The 27229-nt window shown below is 42.9% G+C and overlaps 2 protein-coding genes across 2 annotated transcripts; both read right to left on the bottom strand.

The window, feature by feature from the left end:
- Positions 1-2092: 2092 nt before the first annotated feature.
- On the bottom strand, positions 2093-2536 carry LOC308331810 (ubiquitin-conjugating enzyme E2 D4-like; the record flags this gene model as incomplete). Its single annotated transcript, XM_080787319.1, has 1 exon — positions 2093-2536. One exon carries the CDS (start codon positions 2534-2536, stop codon positions 2093-2095), a length of 444 nt encoding a protein of 147 aa, XP_080643445.1.
- Positions 2537-9910: 7374 nt separating this feature from the next.
- LOC308332328 (uncharacterized protein) lies at positions 9911-21802 on the bottom strand. Its single transcript, XM_080788170.1, has 12 exons — positions 21708-21802; positions 20306-20340; positions 19307-19384; positions 19041-19183; positions 17771-17890; positions 17617-17674; positions 16624-17085; positions 15795-15934; positions 13992-14099; positions 12600-12657; positions 11603-11674; positions 9911-11224 (listed from the first exon to the last, which is right to left on the bottom strand). Exons 2-12 carry the CDS (start codon positions 20328-20330, stop codon positions 10581-10583), a joined length of 1908 nt encoding a protein of 635 aa, XP_080644296.1. The 5' UTR covers positions 20331-20340; positions 21708-21802; the 3' UTR covers positions 9911-10580.
- Between the last annotated feature and the right edge of the window lie 5427 nt (positions 21803-27229).

Genomic DNA, 27229 nt, shown 5'->3' with positions numbered 1-27229 from the left:
ATTTACAATGTAGGCAGACGCTCTTAATCCAGAGTGATTTACATTAAGCAAGAACAAAAAGAATGGCATTACATCACATAGTATGAAAGTCATATTATGTCAGTCTGGCCAAAATATGGAGTTCAGCAGGACGGTGGATGAGATTATTATGTCCGTATTACTATTATCACAAAACGTTACGGTACTATTACTAATATTCACAATGAAATATTGCTTTACCAATCTAATAAACATTCCGCAGCAAAAAAATATTCAGAAAAAATCTTAACAAGCTTGTTCTTTCCTTTTCCTTTTATGTAAAGCATCTTTGGGTACTTAGAAAAGTGCTATATTAATCAGAGCTATTATAATTCAATTTAATTATTAAAAATGAATCAAAAAAGTGTGTGAATAATTCAGTGTGGAACAAGTTTAGGGAGGAACTAGGGAACGGCAAGGCTGATAAAACACACCATTAACCTCACCTGCCTTGATCCAACTGCTATTCCTGCTTCCTTCGAGAATAAACTATGTCTTTTTTTTTTAATTCTTTTGTAATTAAAGTTTTTATTTTTCAGTCTTACACTCAAAAACAGCACAACAAAATAACTGTCTGGCTTATAGTACATAATGATAATAATCAATAAACATATAGATGATAAACAAGAAACAAGGAGTAACACCACAAAACAAATCATCTAGTCATAGCCATCAAAAAATACACAGTAGACCTATTATATAGCCTACCCTGAGAGAGTCTCTCATAGAGCAAGTGTCTTGCTTCAGAGAGGCATGCCATTAAAAATAACCTCAAGTGGTTATAAGGACCGTCTCCAGTAAAATGAGCAAATAACTAACAAAAAACTCCACTTAAAAATAAAAATAACCAGCCCTTTTATAATATAATAATGGCCATCTGTCCTCATGCTGTGCCCTTGCTGCAGTGGAGACTAGAGAGGCCTGAGTGATACATGACTGTTGAGATGTTTAATTTATGAAGATACACCATCCCGATTGGAGCCACTAGAGGTGACATGGTACACAAATCCTACAAATGGTCTACTAACTGATGTTTACTGGCGCTAGATCCCGCGAGTGTTTCTGGAACAGAGAAAGGGTTGATAACGTGTATTCATTTATCTTGATTTGTCATTTTTGTATGAAGATCTTGGGAATATTGTGTGGCTTGTCACTTGTGACCAATATTTAGTTCAGTGACCATGGGGCAATTGAGAATGGTTCAGAAGCTGTGGTCATGTTCACCTTTCCATTGGAAATAATAGACTGATTGATGGCTTCTAATTCCCCCACAGACGTCTTGACTTTTCCATAGTTTGCAGCTGTCAACCTCCTCTGGAGTCAGCCCTGAAGGATAGTCATTTTGTATTTTAAAACAAAAGGCCAGACGCCAGAGGGTTACACTTGGCATGGGTTGATCTGAGATGTTCTGGTCTCCATCATGTAGATTGTTGCAACAACGCTGCCAACTTGCTGTGGTGGTGTGCCTCTGTCAACCTTATGCTGGCAATTGTATGGCTATCTTTACTGCCTTTTTTGTTACGTTTTTTGGCCTTTTAATGCAAATACGATAAAAATAGAATATGTAGTTTTATATACCAAACCAAAAGCAAACAAAGAAAATGTTAATACAATGATAAAATCTTTTCAGTCAGGTAAAGAAAGTTCTGAGGAAAAAAACACCATCTAGTCTGTTGGTTGTATCCGGGTAGCACAGTCAGTACAGCCCTCATTCTGTCCCACAAGTTTCTGGGTTTGATCTTGGTCATCGGCAACCAGCATAGGAGTAGCATGGCTTGGGTAACTACAGTAAGTTTTGCAATAAGTACTGGGAGACTGCAATGCATTCCGTAAACCTCCGGTTCAGGCCTTTGTCACTAAGTTCCAAGTCTATGTAGAAGAGCGGCCATTGGACTGGCCCCGTGAAGTGAACAGAGTTGTCGGAACTCTCTCATCTATATGCAGAAATCCATCTCCCAGGGGGAGAACTGGTGACACACTCTCGTTCTTGCCGATACTGACAATAAGCACTCTGGTCTGATCCGCTACTTATTTTGGAGGAATGAGTCCAGCGAGATGTGCACCAAACCAAACCTCACATTGCATACTTTTGAGTCCATTCTCTGGCTAAGGTGTTGTACTGCTGTTTATCGGATTTGTAGATGTGCGCAATGTCCGGGACAAGAGGGTCATCCGGATTCGGATCGCAAAGCAAAGAGCATATGGACAATAACACCTTGGACACCGTGAGGGCGGGTGACCATTGTGACCTCAGGATGTCAAGGCAAATGCTCCCGTTGCTGTTTATGTTTGGGTGATAGATCTTGGTCGTGAAGGCCACCTTTGGAGGTTTAAAGGGGTAGTCGGTGGGGAAGTGGATGGCGAGGAAGAACACCCCTCCTTGGTATGCGCTGTCGGTCGGTCCCATGATGGTGGCCTGCCAGTGAAACAGGTCCTCCCCGATTGGACCGGCTGAGCACTGAGCTGGTGGGTCCGTCTGCAGGTCCTGCAACTCCTTCTTTATCCTCCTCAAAGCCATGTCAACCCTGTTGAAGTACGTTTGTTAAGTTTAGGTCTGATTTGCTTTCGATAACGGCTAACTCCAAACACCAAACTCTTTGACTAAGCTGCAGAGAGATGTTGTCTTATGTTGACCTCTGTGTGACCTGCTTTTAAAGGGCCAGATTGGTTAATGCCGTGACGTCACCGCTGGGTCACAAAAGTGACGTCATTGACCCGCGCACAACATCACATAGGTTATTCCAATCAGCTGAACCGACGAAGTCCAATGAACAATGATCTGATATGTGCTCGTGGTGAAACACTTCATCCCTCTGCAATGTGGGTTTCACACATCGCAAAGGCAAACATTAGCATTTGTTCAACAGACAAGTTCATTTCATGTCTGCAACCAGAAGGACAAAGATCAACACTGCAATAAACACAATAAAACATATAATAAGGTGTTCAGATCCATGGCCAACAACAATGGAAACAGTCGTCTTAGAAGCTGCAAAATATGTGCAGGTGACAGACAAACAGACATGTGCCTTCATTGTCAATGGCATTTAATGTTTGTGTTGCCACAAATTTACGTCATATTTGACAGAATAAAAAAAAGTCAGAAACTGACACGTAAAAATGCAACTCTCACATTAGTCAGGGAATATTATCAGTATAATGTCAAATCTAGGAATACATTTCTTACAAAGAATTTCTTCACCAATGTGTTTGTAAAGGTGTCTACTAAACATATTCCGCATTGGTTTATATTCAACCACCCTAGGGGAATTCTTGACAGCTGCTGAAAGTTGGGGTACCATACAACCATTAAACCATTAAAATGTTCTAAATTTCATTATGCTTTAAGTAGAATGTGACATGTCAAACTAGGGGGTTTTCATCATTCTGAATCAATTCCACCGTCCAAAACCTGGACGGTGGAATGGATTCTTTAAGCCCAATGAGTGTTTTTCATGCAAAACTAATGCCTGGAATGGATTCAGAATCATGAAAACCCCCTAGTTTGACACGGCACATGCTACTTAAAGCATAATGAAATTTAGAACTTTTTTGCCATATATTGGTTGTTGATTGTACCAAAAATTCCCCTGGGATATGTTGGTAGACACCCTTACAAACACATTGGTGAAGAAAGTTCTTGGTAAGAAATGTATTCCCAGATTTTATTAATATCCCCTGACCACATCTCATGAACAAGCTACACTGTAATGCCACTGAGCTGCCCTCATAGATCCCCTCTCCACCAATGATTTATTGTATTACAAATTTTACATTTTTAAATATGCAAATGAGCCATTATGTAGGAAAAATATAGAAATAATAGAAAATATGAAAAAGCTACTACTATGGAAGGGTTATCATGTATTCATTTACTTGTATTGATCCTATAAACAATGTAATATAGGTCTAGTTTTGGTGGAAAGGGGGTCTATGAGGGAAGCTCAGTGGTATTATAGTGTAGCTCTGGTAGGAGTTATATGGTCTGTCGGCCACATGGTGGCACTGTTGCACCCATCTCATTTTTGGTCTTGTCTGATATACAGTACCTACATGCTGTTGACCGGCCTACAATATAGTCAACAAGGCTTCAATATAGTTACCAGTAGTTTATTTTGGTCATGATTTAGTAATTAAAAATACCTGTGTGAAGTGAGGGGCGCTCTTATCATCTTACAACATCAATTGCAACATAATGTGTGTTTAAACCCATTCTGGATGGGAACCCCTTTTGGTGTTTTAACTAAGCATTATGTTATACTTTAGCTATTGAAAAATAGCAGATCTACAAGCTCATAGCACGCATGGCGCGCTACGAGCTTGTCGGTCTGCTATTTTTTTTAAATCGTCAAAATGCGGCACAAATCTTTGAATATATATATATATATATATACATCGCGTCTGTGCCGATCCCTGACGATGTCACGTAAATGCGACATGTGGTCGACCAAATTATTTGGACAAAGAATCAAAGGTATATTTATGGTCATGATTCACCGGGAGCCTGGATGGCTTGGTTCCAGGCTTAATATAATATATATTTATTTATCAATATATTAGGAAATCTCCATGGGGAAGGAGCTTTCTATCTGTGACACCACAAAATGGCCACCGCTGCTATACCCTATACTCAGTATGTCTGAGCGAGGCCAGGTTGTCATGGTTACCGTTGTTGCTGGTCAGACTTCACCTGTCTGATATCATGGACTCCATATTTGGGCTGCATGGCTGAAGAGAAATGAAAGACTACTATTTTTCCATCATGGACATTGGCTGGCTTTATCCAAGTCTGACATCTTGGACTATATATATAGGCATAGCCGAGTTACAACTCATGGCTGAGCTACAACATGCCTCAATGTCCATTGATGACATATTGTTGCGAACGCAGTGATTGCGAACGCAGTGAGCACTTACTATGAGACCTAGCAGATCATGTCTGTCTGTCTGTGTGTGTGTCTGTGTGTCCCCCCCTTTGTGCCCATATGGAGCTGAGTGATTTGTTTGTGATTGATGCAACACACTCCATATTTGGACGTATAGCTGCTTTGGGGACTCCTTATATGGTTATCTATGGCTAAGTTAAAAAAAAAAATAACTTAAAAATAAATCTTAAAAAAACCCAAATATGTACGAGCTGCGTTCGCTTCCCGCGTTTGCGCGTCTTACTGGTGACATCACCACAAGAACATCCCTGCCAGACAGTATATAATCACAGCCAGGTATCCTTACCTCCATAAAAGTCATTTGTGTGGTGGTAGAGCCATGTCTCTAGGAGAACAGAAGTGGTTCATATTCAGCCTTGTGTTATTTTCTCTATACTATATTCCTACTGTCGTTCTTTGCGACGGCCTTATCATCCTCTTTTTGTGTTATATGGCATGGTATAACAGACAATCCCTGTATGTGAAGCAGTTCATATATCCCAGTCCCACCGTGATCTGTGCGCTAGTGGTATGTTCTCTAAGTCTTTATTACGCGTCCGCTCTTCTACGTGTCATCCTTATCCTCGGAGCGTCCGTTATGGCATGTTATCATAACAGACAGTGGCTGTACGGGTTCTTAGGCCCTGATGCCCAGCGTGTACTGACCCTTACAGCCGCATTCTGGCGCCAGTGGACCAGCAGGAACAGAGTCCTGTATTCTGCACCAGAGAGAACCAGAGGCCGCCACTGCAACCATGCAACCATTGTCCCGGATCCAGGAGTCCATTCTGGCCCAAGTCTTCAGCGGACTACTGGCGGTTATCGACAAGACGAGTCGTTCGTGTCTAATCCCCGGGATGTCTTCATGGGGAGCAACATCAGGAAACCTGAAGGTCGAGATGGACTACCGCAGGCCGGAGGACTGGACCAACTGGACCAGGAAGTGGACTGTGAGTCAGAGAACACATTCACATTCACTCAGCGCCATTCTCTGCAGAAGACGTGCTACAGGAGGAAGAACATCCTCCGTCCTCTCAAATCCATGGCGCTCCCAGTCACAACGAAGGTGACGTTCCCAGACGACAAGATGCTCAAAGAGAGTCACAATGATGACGGAACTGTTACAGTCGAGCAGAAAAGCAAAAGCAAGCGAGATCCTATTGCAAAAGTCCTCAAGCGATGGGAAAGCACAGGCCAAGTCGGACAATTCTATGATCAAAGACAGCGGCAGCGTTAATGTGCTCGCTCTCGCACTGTGTTTTGCAGTTTTGTCCTCATAGCATTCTGGCTTTGAGGATGCAAGTGGCACCGTTTGCAGGGGGAGACATACAAAAAGAATGAAGGTTCCGTAAAAGACTTGGCTGCCACATATTCATATTCATGTGTCACCCACTATCAACTACATTGCCATTTACTTGGCCTAAAAAGTACTGTATAGAATTGTGTTGCCGATTCAACTTTTACATATTTCAGAGAACATTCATGGTAATGTGTATTTTTAGACTCTTGTAGTATATTAAAATACCATACAGGAGAGTAAATGTGCACGGCAGACAGACGACGAGATGATGTTCCTTGATGTTTATTCAGAGTACACAGCACAGCAAACAGCATAGGTCCGACGGCCTTATGCCGTCGGGGAGAAAGCCCCCGTTACATGGTAGAGGAAGATGAACATGGGGAGAGAAGGAGAAGGAGGAATAACCGGCCCAGATCTTTCTTTGTCTGGCATTATATACACAAATGCACGTGCACTGTTCTGGCGTATGTTCATGTGTTTACATTGCTCTCGGGCCTATCAGAATGTTCCACGTCTGACCACCGCCTTGGCTCTCAGAGTCCAGGGGCCTCCCTGTGTTATTCAATAGCACCCCCCAGGCCTTATGTGTCCATGTGCATGCGTGTGTGTGTATGTGTGTGTTCAAGGGGGCCTTGCATGTGTGTGTGTGTGTGTGTGTGTGTCATAGTTTGACACACAGTTTGACCCTCGCTCAGAGATGATTGGGAGAGATTCACTTAGCTGTATCTATAGTATGTCTATCATGAAGTATAAACTTTACTAAATATTCTACACTCTACACCAAACCTCTTTGCTGAAAATAGACGATTTTTGGCTAATGTTCCCCTCGGAATATAGGAATGCTAGGGTTTAAGTGGTTAAGGTAAATAAAAGAAAAATGTCCTATCACACAAAGATTTGGAAACGCCGCTTTAGTAATTCTGAAGACCCCCGCTATAGAGGTACAAATGTATCCCCAATGCAGTGATTCTGAGACCCTGGTCAACAATACGTATATGGGGCTTAAAGTTTAAGAGTCAATGGCAGCAATGCAGCCTTGTAAAGACTCAAACCACTCAATGAAGAAACCAAGACAAAGTCTTCAAACCGAGGCTTGACATTTATTCTGCACCAAAAACAACCAGCAATGACACTCTCCCATATATTACTGAACATCAACAATGTAAATTAAAAAGAAAATTATATCTAGTGTGCTATACTAGCTAATACTGAAGCGATCTTGGTGGCTGATTTTATGGAGCACTTCACTGAGGGATGTTTCACTTTCAAAAAGGGTTTTTGGTCATGTTATCGTCTACTCTGGCTTTTGTGAGCACCCCAGAGAGTTTTTAAGTCTCTTGATTTAGTATTCAGATAGGCTATTTGATATTCATTTTAGCTGCCCCAGGCGCGGCAGCTAAAATGAATATGAAATATTTAAATACTGAATCAAGCAACTTAAGATTGTTAAAAGAAGTTAAATGAAATATCCCTTTAAGAACTGTGTATATGCTGTATATTGTGGTAATCTACAGTGAGGCAAAACCTGTAATGATAAAATAAAGGCCTTTTGTTTACAATGCACTTTTAGTGTTTTAAACATTATGTTATAATTTAGCTATTGAAAAATAGCAGATCTACAAGCTCATAGCCGGGCGCTACAAGCTTGTAGGTCTGCTATTTTTTTTTAATCGTGAAAACATTTATTTCAGAAAACTGGAGGATTTGAGGTCAGGCCTAAATGGGTTAAAGCAGCATGTGACAATAAAATAACATATCGATGGTGATTAATTAAAGCACGGCACTAAAGGACCTTCCAACACCTGGTCTGGGAAAGGTTGGCATAATCAACAAGCAGCATTTGTGAGATTCAGTAGTTTCAGTCAGACCTGTTGAAATAAAGTTATAACACTGTTGTTCTTTATCAACACGCTTTACCATGATTCAGTGTTTGGAACTATTGGTTACTCGATGGCAAGCGTTACTTCACATTCTTGTTGCAAATTCCAAATCAACTGGTAAGTTGGTTTTGGCAAATTAATGAATTTTAATTAAAAGAAAATAATGTTTTTTTGCTCCCGATCCGATTCTGATGATTTGATTTTCAGTATCTGCCGATACCGATTTCTCCCGATCCGATATTTATATTTTTATAGAACACTTATGCCATGTCACATCACAATATCCAGTCTAATATCAAGATATGGATATAATATTGATACAAGGATGTCCCGATGAATAAAAATTAGTTGATCGGCCCCGATTTCCGATCACGTGATCGGATCAGGACAACCCTAATGACTAATATCTGTTGTTTACAACGGAGCTCTATGGAGTGTCGAAGCTCTCTCTCTATATAAATATAGCTCTGGTTTCAACCAAGTAGATCCCTGGCCTGTTCATGGTTCAATTAGAAAACGTTGCAATGTCACAAAATACAAAACTAAATTCTCTTACACTCTGTGGTTCTCAAAGTCCCCTAGATGTCCTTGAGGTGGACACCCCAGTTAGATGATAGATAGCTAGTATCCAAAGGGACCCTTAGAGGTCTGTAGTTCTGTACCACTGAGGGCGTACAGAAAGTTCCATCTGTACACTCTCGAGAGGTATGGGTGGTCCGTGGCCTAAAATGGCCTGACGAGGTTTGAGAGCCAAGGTCTTACGTGTGTCTGTGAGCTGCTTTCCAATAACATACAGGGTCTTGCTGTGATCGTTCCATTCCTTTTTGAATTACCAACCAATACATTGAGACAATTTGACTATTGATCTCCAAATCCATCGAAAAATTATAAACAACAATAGGATGGTTGCAGTGATAAAAAAAAAAAAAGTAAAACTATAGACTATTACAGTCCACTCGCTCCAAAAACACAGGAAGTAAAACATATTGTCTTTTAACCACATGAACCCCTTGCGTCCCTATTCTGGGGCAAAACATTCAGCAAAAATAGCAGATCTACAAGCTCACAGCACTCTAGTGAGCTTGTAGATTGGCTAATTCTACTGAAGACATTTGGTGTAGAGAGGTAAAAAAGAGGGGGACCAAGTATAGAGGATATAGGGTTTAAGTGGTTAAAAGGAAAATATTATGTTATTGCGGTCTTATAAAAAAAGTTTAAACTTTCAAACAAGCGTTTCTGGACAAGCAAACAAAGATGAGTTCACCGATCGTTTCAGAGCCATTATCATATTTAGCCAGTAACAAAATCTTGACATGATTTACAGACATCTAACAATGTCAAATTGGTTATTTTAGAATATTATATTTGTCAGCATGTTCACATTAACAGTCAATCGATGTCAAAGAGACGGTCGTTTGTGAGTCTGTTGCTTCTGTGTCGAGGCTTTGGGACATGATTACGTTAGTTGTGCAACCTGCCAACATACAAAGTCATTTCTGTGACTTAACCCATTCTGACCTGAGATCAGATTCATACGAGGTTTCCACTGGACACACACTGGTCTGATTAACCCATTCTGACCTGAGATCAGATTCTAAAAATGTCAGTCGTTCTTCGAATTTTTCAAAAATAGCAGACCTACAAGCTCGTATCGCGCCACTCGGTGGCGCGATATGAGCTTGTAGATCTGCTATTTTTCAATAGCTAAAGCATAACATGATGCCAACACCAAAATGGGTGCCCGGTCAGAATGGGTTAAGATGCAAAAGTTAAGTTAGTCTCCTGCATAACATAATTTTGTCAATTTAACATGAAGTAGGCTTTGTTTAAGATGCGAAAGTTAAGTTAGTCTCCTGCATAACATAATTTTGTCAATTTAACATGAAGTAGGCTTTGTTTAAATGAAAAGTGTGGGGAAAAACCTATTTCCAGGCTTATCAAAGGGGAAAGCGTCACAGCAAGACACTGGCTTTTGATACATTTCTCATTTTTCTTTCCCTTTTTTTTCCAATATAATAGATGTCCCCAAAAATGTGAAATAAACAGAAAAAGGGAATTGGAAACGTGGGATATAAAAAAAACGAAATATCTTAATATACTCGTATGTATAAACAGAGTAGTGTTGTGTATACTGTAGTCCCTCGTGTCGCTCCTGTGAAAGAAACCATTAGAGCGACTGATGGGTGTTTTCAATGTGGTCGGACCAGCAGCTATGGAGCCTCCACGGCCCAGAGAAACAGTGTTGGGAGAATATACGGTAGCGTGTGTGGAAGCGGGACATTGTCTTTGAACATCCTCTGTCCGTTGAACCTCCCCTTGATGTCCGTGATTAAAATACATTTATGTATTTTAAAAAAAGAAAAGGAAAATAGCCAATCGCAATGTGAGCTTGTAGCTTAGTCTTTTTCGCAAGGTGTTAACTATAAAACCAAAGTATAATGGCTATAATTTAATTGGTTAATTAAACCAATCATTGATGCGGCGACTGTCCTCGGCTGGGTTTCTCTGCTGGTCTAAGTAGTGTCTATCAGTAAAGTAGCCATCCCTGGCCTCTTGACGGCCCAAAGAGTTCCAGTACGGTTCCTCATGCTGGTCCTCCTCGGCCAGTGTGTCTGGGTCTCCGCCGAAGAGGTCATTCTGTAACTCCTGTTCCTCGGCTACTGTGTCTGTACCGAAGAGTTCATGCTGTAACTCCTGTTCCTCGGCGACTGTGTCCGTACCGAAGAGTTCATGCTGTAACTCCTCCTGTACCTCGCCGAGTCTGTCCGTGTCTGCACCGAAGAGGTTGTGCCGTCCCTCGGCGAGTGCATCCGAGTCTTCACAGAAGTGGTCCGGCCGGTCGCTGAAGAGAGGACCAGAGATGTACTCCTGGTGGGGCTCCGGCGGGGGGCTTGGGGGCGTGGGGTCGGCCGGGGGCAGCACGTCCAGGCTGAAAGATGTCCTCTCCAGCACCAGGGGCCCGTAGTTCAGAGGGAGGCTTACCTTGAACACCGGATTGTTCTGGCTCTTCGTCTTCCTCTTCCGTCCCTGCCTCGCCTGCTCGCCGGCATGCTCCTGCGTCCCTCCCGTGCCCGAGTCCTCTGCGGCGCCATTGCTTGGCCCTGCAGAGAATAGAATGAAATGAAGACAATTTGAATGCCGATAGGTTAAAAGGCAACAGAAAATAGACATTAGTAAGGAAGCAGAGTACGCGACTCATCACATTCCCATATTATGCATTTCCTCCTGGCACCTGCTGCCATTACATCAATCAACCTCCTACGTTGAGAATTGACACGACAGGGCAGTCCTGGTGTTTGACAAGACACCGAGGACTGCTTCTAATGGAGCTTTAGCCCTACCACAAATGTACAGTGATCATTTAGTCAACGCTAAAAAATATTTTATTTGGGCAGTCTCTTTAGATAAGTGCCCAGGTAAGTTTCCTTCTCATACGGTGATAATAACATGGCGATAGTTTCCCTTTATGAATCACACACCTTGTAAGGACCATCGTGTCGTCTGCTTGTCAGCCGGAGTCCACACATTACCATCCCCCAACTTCTTTATACCTGAAACAAAGAGAAAATAAGAGAGAAAGATAGAAAACATGGGAGGATAATATAACCTAGACAACGGGTTTAGAGGCAAGGAAGGAGTGGTTGTCCCTAAATCAATGACTGATGAGGCGGTTAGAATATGAAAGACGGATGCAAGATGAAAAGACAACACTGACTGACGGACAGAAACCACACAGATGAAACGGCAGGTTATAGTAAAAAACACAGAGAATTACAGAGAATGACGGAAGTGATAATATAAACAATTGACAAACAACTGAAACGGCAGATGGCTCGACCGTAACAGAGGTTAAAAGGAGAGAGAGGGGATAACCGCCTGAGGACAGGCGTCAAGACGTTTTGGTGCAGCTATGCAGAAGTGGGGTCTCACAGACAGTGCCCACTGCGAATGTGGGATCCATTTAAATGGTGCATTTATATAGCGCCTTTATCCAAGGCGCATAGATTGTGCATTACATTCACCCATTCACACACACATTCATACACAGATTGCGGCGGAAGTCATGCAAGGTACCAACCAGCACATCGGGAGCAATTTGGGGTTCAGTGTCTTGCCCAAGGACACTTCGACTTGTAGACAGGAGGAGCCGGGATTCGAACCGCCGATCCATGGATCATTGGACGACCTGCTCTACCTCCTGAGCTACAGTCGGCCCCTTTTTTTTTACAGACTAGTGTGGAATACGTGCTGACCATCTGCCCCATATACCGGCCAACCGAATGGCGATCGTGGGTTAATTGACCTAGAGTCCTAGACAATGACACACTGGACTGGCTTGCCGCAACGGAGCTGAAGGTCTAAGGACACACGACAGAAGAAGAAGAAGAATCAGCGGAACGGACGCTCCTCGTGAACAGAGAGGAGGAGAGAGGAGGAGAAGAGGACAGTGGACAATGCATGCAGTTCTGCACTTACACCAGTGGTAACTGTTACCAGTCAGTTGGCTGCACAGGGAGGTTGGTAGCCACTTCACCTAGGAAACACAATTTGGTCATGGTGGGTGTGGAAGGTGGCTTATTTTTGGGGGATTGGATTGGCAAACAGCCTGCTTTAAGTTTATGAATGGGCTGGACTTTGGATCAGAATAAACTATCAAGATTGGAAGCATTCATATTTTCAATCAATAGGGGGCACTAACAATCTGTGCCAGGCGTGCATCTCTAGCTGAATAGTAAATATGGGGGTTAGATAGTTTCAGATGTTTTTTTTGGAGGATGTAAGATTTTGTTAAAACAACAGAAAACACATGTTTTTAATGCAGTGAAAACAGTGCTAATAGTACAGTTCCAGTACTTTTGACGGCTAGGGATTGTAGTATGTATAGTTGACAAACCCCAGGGCCTTTCACTGTACAGGAAACACCAGCTCAACGGCTGCATAAAATGTGGGAGAGCTTGCTTGGTATCCGTTCGATCTGTGTGTTCTTCCATTTGTTCTCTGTCTATATTATTTGTAACTCTCAAATGTCAGAGGAAGGGGACAAAGAATAATAATAATAAAAAAAGGACATTTCAGTAATGTTCCTAATGTCTTCATGGGCTGGAATAGGCTGAGATATCCTTCACAGACTGTTTTGTAGGCTACTGTGGGTATAGGCTTCATCATTTTAGTTTGTATACCTGTTCTATTGCTCTGTTTTGGCTAGGTCTCACTTGCAAAATAAGTTTTTAATCCTAGTGTGACATCCTGGTAAAATAAAGTTTATATTCTCTATCAATGCTCTATTAATTACAAAATTTGGTTCAAGAACAAAAGGATAATTTATACATTTGTATGACAGTGTCGTGCAAAAGGAGGAAACATAGCCAATCTACAATAGTACGTTTGTAGATGTGCCATTTTTGAGAGAATTTGCCAATTTCTGAAAATATTCACCTACAAGAAACAGGGATGCCAGGTTGAAAGTAGTTTGTCTGTGGGATTTATAAAATGTAACCAATGAACAGTAAAACAAGAGACTATAAAGAACAACTACACTTCATTGGAACAGGTTCTTTTTTCCCCACCCGACAGTGACATTTATTTTCTTCTTAACCCATTCTGAACGGGAACCCGTTTTGGTGTTAGCATCATGTTATGCTTTAGCTATTGAAAAATAGCAGATCTACAAGCTCATAGCGCGCCACCGAGTGGCGCGCTACGAGCTTGTAGGTCTGCTATTTTTTGAAAAATCGAAGAACGACTGACATTTTTTAGAATCTGATCTCAGGTCAGAATGGGTTCATCAGACCAGGGTGTTGTCCAGTGGAAACCTCGTATGAATCTGATCTCGGGTCAGAATGGGTTAAAGGCGTGATGAAACGATACCTTAACTTGTCCTCTCCCGTCTTGTTGCTCCACGGTCAGTGCCATGGCCAGGTACAGGTGCCTGTCACAGTTTCTCATTGCGCCCTCGCATTCGGGCTGCATTTCCACCTGCACGCACATTCTTTCAGACGGTGCATTCAAAATAGGCTCAAAACTATCTAAATGAAAAGACGACGAGATGCATACTGGTGTTAACAGTAACGCACCACCATGTTTCTCAAGCGAGGGTGCATGAGCCAAATGTTGGGACGTGGAATGGGGAGACACTTGCAAAAGGTGATGGCGCAATTGGGCCAATTAAGTGTTTTGAAAAACGATGGCCTTGCTGGAAATTGCCGCCTTGTGTACTAGGCTGTGTGAGGAGTCACCTTGATGCGTGGCCGTTATCTGTCCTTGTGATAATGTGATATGTCCTTCTGAGTTCCTAGCAGTCTAAATATTTCAAGACACAGTTGAATGACGGCCTGGTGTTTACATTGTTACAACACGAGTACAGCTTGGTCGGGGCCGGCTTTATCAACGTGTATGAATACCGTACGGTTTGGAAATGCCAATGTTGTCCAATGCTGATAGCTGAACATGCGTACCACACAGGTTCCAATGCTGATAGCTGAACATGCGTACCACACAGGTTCCAATGCTGATAACTGAACATGCGTACCACACAGGTTCCAATGCTGATAGCTGAACATGCGTACCACACAGGTTCCAATGCTGATAACTGAACATGCGTACCACAAAGGTTCCAATGCCTGACAGCTGAACATGCGTACCACACAGGTTCCAATGCTGATAGCTGAACATGCGTACCACACAGGTTCCAATGCTGATAGCTGAACATGCGTACCACACAGGTTCCAATGCTGATAGCTGAACATGCGTACCACACAGGTTCCAATGCTGATAACTGAACATGCGTACCACAAAGGTTCCAATGCCTGACAGCTGAACATGCGTACCACACAGGTTCCAATGCTGATAGCTGAACATGCGTACCACACAGGTTCCAATGCTGATAGCTGAACATGCGTACCACACAGGTTCCAATGCTGATAGCTGAACATGCGTACCACACAGGTTCCAATGCTGATAGCTGAACATGCGTACCACACAGGTTCCAATGCTGATAGCTGAACATGCGTACCACACAGGTTCCAATGCTGATAGCTGAACATGCGTACCACACAGGTTCCAATGCTGATAGCTGAACATGCGTACCACACAGGTTCCAATGCCTGACAGCGAGACTCCAGGTTGATTCCGGTCCGGATTGACATGTCGATCCTATTCTCTCTCTCACTGACTGATCGGGCTTCTCATCCTCTGTTCTATGAGCGTAGCTTGACCGTATGATACAAAGTCCCCTCTTATCTGTGTGTAAACTGGCTCTGATCCCTGCTGCTTTCTCTCGATAACTACTTGGCCATTGACTGTAATTAGCTTCCATGTTAGAAATACAACGTGCATCCAACTCCGTTTGCCTCATCATCATGCAGAATTCCTCGACAATTACTTCGTCCTAATAGCATGCGTCCTAGAAATTCAAAGTCTTATGTAATTATGTGTTTTGTCGTTATAGACCTCTCTGACTTTTGTATGGAGAACTGTCAATGAGGCAGCACACTTTGGGGAGACACAACTGAAGAGTGCGTGGTGTTTATGCTCATAGCATGCAGCTAAGACACGGTGTTGGAAAAAGGCTTCACATTTGGATCATGCGCAAAAAAACAGTTAAGACACCAGTGACCGTGTAGTTAAACTTGTAGTAATGGTGATGAACTAGTGGACACAGAACACACTGACCATGTAGTTGTAGTAATGGGATGAACTAGTGAGGTGATGGATGATGCCGTCATGAAGGGTCTTGACTCGACAGGAGTGACACAGGAAACAGTGCGAGCGTCCGTCCTCCTCCCCTCTGCACTCCACCACACGGTTCAGACCTGGTGAAAGCACGTGGAGATACACACAATTTAGTTAACTTATTAATTTATGAATTATGATAGATTGATTTATTTGATTTCTCGTTTTTATTCATACCTTTGAGCATGTGGCATATACACTGCTGCTTACCATTGGTACTTCCTCTACCCCCTTAGCAATCTGAGAACCCATCGTCAAAAAATAGGAAAAATGGCACCCTATTTTCCTTTTGAATTGGACTTGTCAACAATCTGTCTCGAGAGACTACCCCCTAGCAAGCATACAGTGTATAGTGCTCAAGTGCCCCCATCCTGTTCCATCACACACAAAGCCATAGCCTGTTTGTTTTTTTACTTGTTCTTGAACAAACCTTTTGGAATGAAAATGTGTTTTTTGTACTTCGAGACTTCGAGAACACCAACAGACCAATTGTGTTCGCATGTACACACTTGACACAGCCGAATGCACCGCGGTGGATTCCAACCCCCATAGACTTCAAGGTTCAAGGGAGTTTATTGTCATTCCATACAAGCACATGTACGATAGGAATTAGGAACGCTACTTCCTTGTTGCTCAGATCGTGGTTTTATGGCGCTCCACAGTAGTTGGCATGGTCTTTACCACTGCACCACCCCAGCGCTATCCAAAAGGGTCTGATGTGAATAATTTTAACTTTCTACCGCAACAGATTAAATGTGTAAAAACTCACCGATAATAGGCTTGGTGTCTGTATAGCCATGGAGAAAGACGTTGCTGTGCTCGGATTGGCCAGGGGGCTTGAGTGGCATTTGATAAGTCCCAGGCAACATGAGCGAATTCTCCGACTGTCCAGTGGTTGGGGTCATCCACGTAGGGGCGGGAGGCCTGGTCATCTCAAATGACTGTTTTTGTGATGGGGTGAAATCAACCGACTGCTTTTGTGAATGGGTGAAATCCACTGACAACGTTTGTGGTTGGCTGAAATCAACTGACAGCATTTGTGATTGGGTGAAATCCACTGACAACGTTTGTGTTTGTGGTTGGCTGAAATCAACCGACAGCATTTGTGATTGGGTGGAATCAACAGAGGGCTTCTGTGATTGGGTGAGAGCCTCGAGGGAATAGGCCGATTGGACGGATGAGTACAGCTGGGCCCAACGTCCATCTTTGACGGCGTGTAAAAAACTTATTGCTGTGGAGAGAGAGTTCATTTTAGATATCAAGTCAATTAACCCATTTTGGCCGGGAACCCATTTTGGTGTTTGGCATCATGTTATGCTTTAACTATTGAAAAATAGCAGATCTACAAGCTCATAGCGCGCCACCGAGTGGCGCGCTACGAGCTTGTAGGTCTGCTATTTTTTGAAAAATTGAAGAACGACTGACATTTTTAGAATCTGATCTCGGGTCAGAATGTGTAAATCAGACCAGTGTGTGTCCAGTGGGAAACCTCGTATGAATCTGATCTCAGGTCAGAATGGGTTAACTACTTACAGCTTTTGATGCACAATAGTCGTGTGCAAAACATAGATCTACACACATCATGTCATGTAGGAGCTGACTTTATACCCTTGTATAAAAGGGTATATATGGTATTCAGGAGAACATGTTGGAATGTTATTAGATGTACTGTACAGACCCTCACAGGGACATACTAGTGAATCAAATCGAAGGTATAGCTACCAGGGACATAACGCTTAAATAAAAAAAGATGACCCCTGACCTTTGGACTCGCTGAGGGACGCCATCATCTTGTATGCGGCTGGATCCAATTCCATGACCTTGAAACATCATGTTGACGAAGAAAAAAGAATGAACATGCAAAACACATAGGGGCACTTAGAAAGCACGATCAATCACTTAGCTGGGGACTCTACCTGTACGTCCCCGGGTCCCTCTTTCTTCTCCAGCACACGGGCCAAGTCCATCAGGGGCCAGGCCAACTTGGACAGGTCCGTTACCTCCCGTCCGCCCATAATGTACGGGTGACAGACTTTCTGTCAGGAGAGACGTATGGTAAATGGATTTATATAGCACCTTTATCCAAGGCCCTTGGGCATTACATTCACCCACATATTCACACACTGATGTCGGAGGAAACCATGCAAGGCACTAACCTGCTCATCAGGAGCAATTAGGGGTTTCAGCGACTTGCTCAAGGACACGTCAACACTAACTCTGGGGGATCGAACTGGGAACCTTCCGGTTCCAAAGCGGCCCCTCTACCCCTGAATCACTGCAGCCCTGTCATCCCTTACGGCTAGAAGGAGTGGCGTCAATGTGTGAAAATAGGTGATCTACAAGCTCACAGCGTTCCTTGCTGCGACGTATTGTTGAGCTTGTAGATATGGGCTATTTTTGGTGCGCGACAAACAAATAGCTCAGCTACAGTGTTTCGTCCCTGGCTGAACTCCCTCCAAGTCAAACTAATGAGCAGTTTGTACTGCCAACTCACAGACCTTGAAAACGGAACACAGACAGGAGTAAACGGTCTCCTGGGAGGCCGGGACTTTGAAAGTGTCCTGGCTGCCACAGGAAGAGATAAGGTGGTTTTAGGCAAGATAACGTGTCTGCCAAGCATCTTAACATAACTACTCTACTGTCTCTTTTTTAACATCGACATGGGAGGCTTTTCATATTAAAAGGGCCTTGAACCCCCAGTAAGTGTACTACTCATAGTCTAGTCCACTGATTCTCAACCTTTTTACAGACTCCAAGAATTAGGCCACAGACCCGATTTGATACAAGTTTTATTTATTTTATCTTTGGGACCCCATTCTACTGTTTAAGAATGGATTGTTACAGGTCCATTTGGTCCCCAACTATCAATCAGCAAGCTGGGGATCCCCCTCAAGGACCCCTGCGTAGAGAACCATGGGGGACTGTCACGTCAACTGTATTTGTAATGCACTTAATCACAGTTACAATCTGTAAGGGCTTTACTGGGGCCACATAACGAAGGAAACAAACAGTCCTGAGAGACCCTCAATCATGTGAGTTAAACCTCCCAAGAAACAAAAGTAAAAGAAGAAACCGCAGGAAGGATCACAAAGCAGGGGCTGCTAAGGTGTCCTTCGGGAGTTAATCATAGGTGTTTGTTTGTTTGTGGCGCCCCAAAAAACACAGTGTCTGTCTGTGCCTACTTACAATGTAGTTGCATCTGTGGAGGCTTCCCATGATGTGGCTCCGTATGTCGGCCTTGCTGACCCGACAGGCGCACACGTCACACAGATACAACACCTCGTTGCCGCCTGGGCCCGCCTTCACGCATTCTGTCACACTAGTCAGACCTGAAACACACACATCCATGAAGTTAATATGAATTTTGCGCACACACACACACACACACACACACACACGCACACACGCTGTAATTCAAATGTCGCAAGAGAGAGAGATATGTTTCTGCTGACCAATGATGGGTTGCAGTCTGTTCTTGTTGTTCAGATAGACCCGTAGAGAGTGGAGGAGCAGACTGCTGCCTGCCATACCTGCAACAAGCAGACAGTAGTGGAGTTATGGGTGAGAAAGAAAAGCAGACCTGTGCGCTTCCTCTGGATGCTGTCCTTTGTTTTAGGCAGTGGGTGCTGTAGAATCGTTGAGGATGCGTTGTATATTACTCAGCAAGAATCTTTATTAGTTGCTAAGGAGTCACATTTGAGTTCAATAAAAGTAAACAGAGTTGGACAGCTTACTTCCATGAGATGGCAGTTCGAGTAGGACAGTCCAGATGGTTGCCTGCATTGTCCCTATATAGTTCTGAATATAACGGGTGTGTGTGTGTGTGTGTGTGTGTGTGTGTGTAATTAGTCCGACATACTGGCATCACTCTATGGTTAGTTGAGTTATATCAATGTGCATAGGATGTCACAGACAGTGTCCCATTGACATAAACTATGGCCCTGCGCGTCATGGTGTTTCACCAGACACAAGTCACACGTCCCGAATACCAATGCACACAGTATACTGCATATGGCAACAATATATAAGCATCAAGTACAGGTATAATAATAATATCCTATAGTGCTCAGCGCAGATTAAAACGAGTTATGCTTAACCTAGACCCCGGCGTACGACCGCGTCAAACACTGGAAACAGCCGATCTACAAGCTCACAGCAGTATAATTGTAACACCTTAGATCAGAATGGCTCAACTTCTCCGCCCATTCGCATCGAGTCTCTACTGAAGTATTAGGTGTGAGTGAATGTGACCTACGTCAGGTCACTTCAAATCTGATTATTTTTTTGAGGTCCACAAGACTCCACAGTTCAAATATGATAATTTCATCACAACCTGAAAAGATTGAGAACCACTGCTACAGAACTAACAGGCTTCAGCAGCCGACCCGATCCCCCCTGCGCCCCTGACGTACCAGTGTTGGCCCCCAATCCCCCCTACCCCCCTGACATACCAGTGTTGACCCCAGCAGTCTGCATGCTGTGGAACCTGCATGCAGTTGAGAGAGAGTGAGAGAGAGAGAGACAGATAACAGACAGAGGAATGTCAAGGCACAGATTTCTGCAGCAAAAAAACAAACAACCCGTGGTTGCTCTCAAGCGTGAACCACGTACTGTCTCACCCACACCTCACGTTTGATCAAAGGACCTTATAGCTATTAACATAGCTATTCCCACAGCGAAGGGCCCAAGGTTTGATCTGTACAAAAACAAAATCTACATGGTGGTTGTTTTGTTTGTTTTACAGCTATGACTGCAATATTCTGGCTATACTGTTGTTAGGGGGTGTGTGTTTAGAACAAGAGTGTTTCAGCTGGTTGTGTTTTACGGAGGTATTTGATAATACCTGTCTTGGAAGTACTAGTGTATGGAAGATAATAGATAATAACCTCATCAACAACATTAAAAATTAACATACAGTGTGGGTGAGGGTGTCACTGTCAAACCTGGGATTGTTATCCTAAGAACATACATAAGGCACTAGCTGCTCCTTTTGACACCTTTAAGTGCTAGCCCAGGGGTCTTCATTTCAACAGGGGGTCCTCAGATATACTGCAGGGGGTCCGCCAAATCTTTGTGTGATAGATTTTAGGGACTTTTTCTTCAACACTTTCAAGACTCTACAGGTGATGAAAATATGAAATCCTAATAATACAGTTAAGTTACTAATTACGGTATTATCCAAAGAAACAAGACAAATACAAAACGAATGTGCCTCCCAATTCCACGAACTGTTTCTACCGCTTCTACTACAGTGGCCACCAGATGGCGACACAGGTCATGTAAACACGGAGGTATTTATTTTTAATCAAGTCAATGATCTGAGTCTATGATCTGATCCCCAAAGAAATCACGGCACAAATTTAAAATTAAAACGTATCTTTGTATCTTGCAATTTAAGTTAAGCGAATTGTTCCCATTTAAGCCACTGTCAACCAGTCTTTGCGAAATGCAAGGAACACAACAGCAACTGTCTGACAACAAACCTATCAGAGATTTCCACGTGTTTTTCCAGAAAACAGAAACCGATACTGATCAACGGTCATAGATCATACATAACTTTGACCACCTGTCACCGTTTCATTGATTTCAATGAAGTGCCTTCATAACATAACATCACTAACAGAAAAATACACTTTCCCATTGAACTCCCAATAAGGTCACGGCATTCGATAAGTCACCGATGGCCGTGTAACACAATCCAGCTGCTCTCGGCAATCATCAAACGCACAGATCCGACCGCGTGTTGTTGTTTTCTAGAACTTTCCTCGTCGTAACTTACCTCTAATGTCCGCGTCGGAATGTACTTTCACTTTAAATGGATGTAATCAAAAAGGTCGATCAACGTTTCCCCACCTTCCAGTAGCCTGACGTTACGTTAAATGAAAGACTCAAAGAGCCTGGACTTCCTCAGCAACACTGACAGTGAGTGGCGGCGTCTCGTCTCAAAAACGACTCCCTTTCTCTGATTATCTGTTGTTTGGACTCCACCACCAGCCACTAGGCAAATAGATATAACTTTTAACAGAGCGTCAAACTACAATACCCACAATTCCCTCCCCCATCAGCATCTATGATTCTACCACGCCGAGGTGGAAATTAGCCTGGTAAGGCGAGGTTAACGGTTAACCACGCCAAATCACTTTATTTGATTGATTTAAGTATGTATTAACAGTTTGCAGAATTACAGTACATTTCAAGTACAACTCAATACAAAAACTGTCAACTGTGTGATTGGACGATAAATTATTACACTTGTTTACAAGAGGGTCCACCATTTTCAATTCATAACATTTTAGACACATACAATATAAATATAGGCTACACTTCTATATAGGCCAAAACAGGAAAGCATCATAGAGGTCAGGTCTGGAGGTAAAAAGAAAAGGTACTGTAGGTAAAATATATACAGTGAGGGGGGAAAGGGGTGGGTGGGGAATTCAGATTTTATGGGGGGCAGTTTTGAATTGCAGCCGTCCGTAGGTGCCCTTTGAGAGTGGTTTTGAAGTAGTTGTGTCCAGAGAAATGACAGGAAATGTAGCCTACAGTTGGAATGAACTGGGAGACTCACAGTCCGACAAGGTTCAAGCTTAACATAGGTAAATTTATTACCTCCTATGATGATTTCCTGTTTTGACTAGTTGTGTATATTCGTACGTCTCTAAATGTTTTGATGAATTGAAAATGGTGGGCCCAAGTGTAATATACCGTAATGACATGTAAGGTTCTATTGTTGTGTCCAGGGAATAGGGATAATGGGAACCTTGCAGGTGAAGGATTGAGAGACAGTTTAACAACGTTTTAGGAATTCATGTTTATTACAAAGAGTGGATAATATAGACTAGGAAGGGGAGAGGGGAGGACATGGGGACTCCACCTTGTGTGTGCGTCCGAACATGTTAATGACCAATTGTCAGTCTGCGTTGGCCCAACGTTGTACATATATGGTATCCGACCTACATGATCGCCTATACGTGCTTGTGACGTGCGTGTGATATGTGCGTGGGAGTGCATGAGAGTCTGGGAGAATGCATATGTTTGCTTTAGAAGGCATAGTGAGTGATGCTTCCCTTCAGATTATGTGTATGTGCCTAACTGTGTGTTTATGAGTGTGTGTGTGTGTGTGTGTGTGTGTGTGTGTGTGTGTGTGTGTTGGTGCCGTGCGTGTTCGTGCATGTTACCCTATGGGTCTGTAAATTGATGCAGTCCAGCTGTGTGTACTACAGTAAGTGCGATGTGATCTATGGCTGGTACTGTATTCTGTGTGTGTGTGTGTGTGTGTGTGTGTGTGTGTGTGTGTGTGTGTGTGTGTGTGTGTGTGTGTGTGTGTGTGTGTGTGTGTGTGTGTGTGTGTGTGTGTGTGTGTGTGTGTGTGTGTGTGTGTTCTGTCAAGATTTTTTGATGGAATGGTTTTTTGGAAGAAAAGAAAAGCGTGAACTGTACAACATAGCTAACCATGTGGTCCTAATAACTATAGATTTGGGATGAATAAGGGAAGCATGCAGGCAGATCTACAGGCAGGTGATGTTCTGGGATCAGGCAGACAATTAGCACTAAACAGTAAAGAGAAGAGCTTTTGCTCTTTCCGTCTCCTCAAGATTCTATGATTCTACACTATCCATAAAGTAACAATGTTCTATAATACAATGTTGCTTTTTTTATTGCTGTATATTAAATGTCCCCTCTGGGGGTCAGTAAAGGCATACATTTGAATCTTTCTGTTAGTGTGTTACTATTTCATTTGTATATGCCGATTTTGTTCCAAATGTTCCTAGTGATGGTTAATTAGCTATTTCAAACTGTGCTTGAATGCACATTATCCACAGTTTCTCTTACATCTGACAGGAACGATGTGAGTGGATCTCCTCTTCATATAGCATGGTCGTGAACAGCAGCTACATTATTCATAATTATACTAATACTAATATCAATAAATAACAACTTTATTAGGAAAAAAGATAAAGAAATAAAAGATAAGAATTCAAAGCAAATTGAAATCTTGATTTGGGTCACTCTCTCATCCACCTTTAAAGTGGACCATGTGCCCAGCGTGACCTTAGAGATAACATGAGCTCTTCACAGGGGGTTGTCTGCGAGTCTGCGACTGCTCTGCAGAGTTTGAGGTTCAGGAGGAGTTCAGGAACTTTTGGGTGCAGATTAGGTAGATTATAACACCATGCTGAGGCTGTTCTACAATACCTTCTAACGACCTGGGATTGGCCATAAATTCTGTAGGTGTCAACCAGAAGTGGAGTGGTATCAAAATCAAACATATCATGTTACCTAAAACAGGGTTGGATGGGGGGGGGGTTAGGGTTAGGGGGATGGGTAGACTTATGGCCGACCCCTCCCACCCTGGCCACGGCCTCCTCACCCTGCTCCCCTCTGGGAGAAGCCTGCGGCTGCCTGAGGCTATGAAAGCCTGCCACGGCGCCACAGACAAAGTTCTTTCCCCTCGGCTGCCAGGCTGTTCAATGACTCAATTGCTTCCCTTCCACCCCTGCCACCCTAGTGACACCGGCACTTTAAACACTGGCAACATTGATGAACTATAACCCTGCACTTTATATTTATTTCCCTGCACGTTGTTGTCTTGGGTTACTCACTCACTCACTCATGCATGTAGTCTATTAAGTATTGATAATGATGGATATATACCAGGCAGGTTTATAAGAGTTTATTTCAAGATCAGCCAAATCATGACAGACAGGTGAAAATAGTGAAGTCCACGAGGCATCTTATATACTGAGTGTCTACACACGTGTACTAAGTGCATGTGAATCCCGTGCATGTGCGTGCACGTGTGTGTGTGTGTGTGTGTGTGTGTGTGTGTGTGTGTGTGTTCGTCCGGGCTTAGGAATAGTATGAATAGTATGACCTATGTGCCCCAACTCAGGCAATAATTAATAATTATAACCATGTGCTGGCATAGGCCGATAGACTTCCTGTGGGGGCCAACCACATGACCTCAGGCCTGCAGAACTGTGGGTGCACATCAGTATTAAAAGTCTAGCCCATATGTTTTCCTCAATGGCATACCATAATTATTACCTTGTGTCCTCCCAGTTCGGTCCATCTGTATATTTCCTGTCATTTCCCTGGACACGACACTTGTGTCTGTTGGTATTTGTTAAAAAATGAATTGAATGCACTCATGTTAATGTCAAAGCAAATTCCTGTGTGTGTGTGTGTGTGTGTGTGTGTGTGTGTGTGTGTGTGTGTGTGTGTGTGTGTGTGTGTGTGTGTGTGTGTGTGTGTGTGTGTGTGTGTGTGTGTGTGTGTGTGTGTGTGTGTGTGTGTGTGTGTGTGTGTGTGTGTGTGTGTGTGTGTGTGATACGGGGTTAGGGGGATGGGTAGACCCATGTGTGTGATACTATAGTGTTATGTAATATCTCAATAATCTAATAAAGAAAAGAAAAGAGATGGCTGATCATGAACATTGACCTCTATTATCACTTTTGTCACCAGGCTGGGCCTAATGGCAGTTTGTTCTCAAACCTTTTTGTGCCAACTGCCAAGGAACCCCAAAATGATGTATTTGGCTGCAGGCTCCCCGTCTGAAAATGTATTTTTTTTTCTTTTTTGCCAGGGACTCCCAGAAGAGAAGAGTTATGTTTACAATAATTGTAATCAATATTAAACATTTCCCACCATTTTCAAAAAATCTAAAGTACTCTCTCCCCTTTACCAACTCGCCCCCACAAAAACTGTTAATTTAGTTAACAGTTAATTTAGTATCTCCCTCCCTCTCCCTGCTGAAATCTGAAATGATCTTGTACAAATGTATTTGATTGTATAGTAGTCAATCTCTGTACTGTTCTGTAAAATCAAGTAAGGATAACCTGAGACAGAGATGGTGTGGTGACTGCTTTCTTTCAGTGCTGTGTAAACAATCCACTTAACTGGGTGTTATGATTTCACATAACCATGTATAGATGTAAGAGTCGGCTACAATATCCTCCCGTGGTTAAAAGACCAATAGCATGCAGAATGCAGATTGCATATATGCTAGAGGCTTTGAAGTGTTGCACCATTTCTGTAGAACTTAAGGTTAAGGCCTTAACCATATAAGCAAACATAGCATCTTTCCATTCTGTACATCTCACACCTTTTCAGTACCAGCAGAGGTGTTGTTTACGAGAGCGGAGGCAAACTTGCATAGATAAAAGATCTTTTGCAGGTGTCTCTATTCCTGTGACACTGGAGGGGCCCCTGCGCGGCCCATCTGTCGCAGCCATAGAGGAGACAGGAAACCTCTACCCCCGTGTCCTTCGTCTCACCTTCCTGATACCAAGACTATAACGAACTCTAGAACCACAGAAAACATCCATTGCCTATGTGTCTGTCAATCATATATGTTTCTCAGAAATAACCCATGTGACTTATGACCACTGGGCGGATACCAAATGTCTTTATAATGCACAGAACATGCAATGAACGTCAGTGTTGTCTGAACCATCCGTGACTGTGTGGCTCATTTCAAAAGGCCCCTTTTTCTCTAATCTATCTTGTTTGCTGCTGAGACTAAGTTAACCATTTCTCTTCTGCATTGGGGGGCTTCACTCATACCACAGCCAGATGACGGCAGCTGACCAGAGAGAGACTGACAGCTGAAATATTGCTATACTGGGGTTAAGGCAGGCCGTACTCTTTTTGTACATTGTACCTTTTTTGTACTCCTTGTACTCTTTTTTTCATTGTACTCTGTATATTGTACTTTTCTTTCTTTATGACAAAAAAACTGAAATACAATACAATGATAATAATAATAATAATACAACAATGATATCAAGGTTCGGGAAATAATTGTTCAAAATAGCTGTAGCAATTTTGTTTTGTTTTACTAGGGCCAAATCAATGATCTGAGGAGCTTTCTAAGTTCTTTTAATGAAGTGGGCGGCCTCCCTCCATGCAGTGACGTCATATAATATCACAAGCACTTAGCACCGCCTCTGTGACTGTAGCGTTTCTCACTTTCTCTAGTCTAGGTAGACTGTCTGACTGCTGCTGCTGGCTGTTCATTAAAAATATTAATTTCATAAGAAACTATACTCAAGAGAGTGCGGATATTCCTTTTTTCCATTGTATCTTCAAGAATCTGCACCCAGCTTCGAGACTACTCCAAGACTCCATCCCCCTGAGTAAAGCGCGCATTCTAAACGGTTTTTGTTCTGCAGCTGCGTGCAGAACAAAATGTGCACGTACACAGAGACACACGTGTCGGGTGTCTGTGTTTGTTTACACTGAATAAACGCGGAAGCATGGGCAGTGTGCGCGACTTCTCAAAAGGCGAACGAGATCAGTGATTATTTATTTTTTGGTTTACTTTTTACTTTTCGGTATACGGTAGTTGTTTTTCTGTTCACTTCTGTTGGATT

This window comes from Protomyctophum bolini (assembly GCF_963924005.1).
Source record: "Protomyctophum bolini genome assembly, chromosome: 17".
Classification (NCBI taxonomy): Eukaryota; Metazoa; Chordata; class Actinopteri; order Myctophiformes; family Myctophidae; genus Protomyctophum; species Protomyctophum bolini.
The sequence above is the reverse complement of the archived record's forward strand: the minus strand, read 5'-3'. Positions and strand labels throughout refer to the sequence as shown.

Coding starts and splice junctions, on each gene's coding strand:
- LOC308332328 (XM_080788170.1), bottom strand. CDS start 20,330: ATGCAGACTGCTGGGGTCAACACTG. Junction 17,675..17,770: donor AGGGACCCGGGGACGTACAG/GTAGAGTCCCCA, acceptor TGATGTTTCAAG/GTCATGGAATTGGATCCAGC. Junction 11,675..12,599: donor TGGTAACAGTTACCACTGGT/GTAAGTGCAGAA, acceptor TCTTTGTTTCAG/GTATAAAGAAGTTGGGGGAT.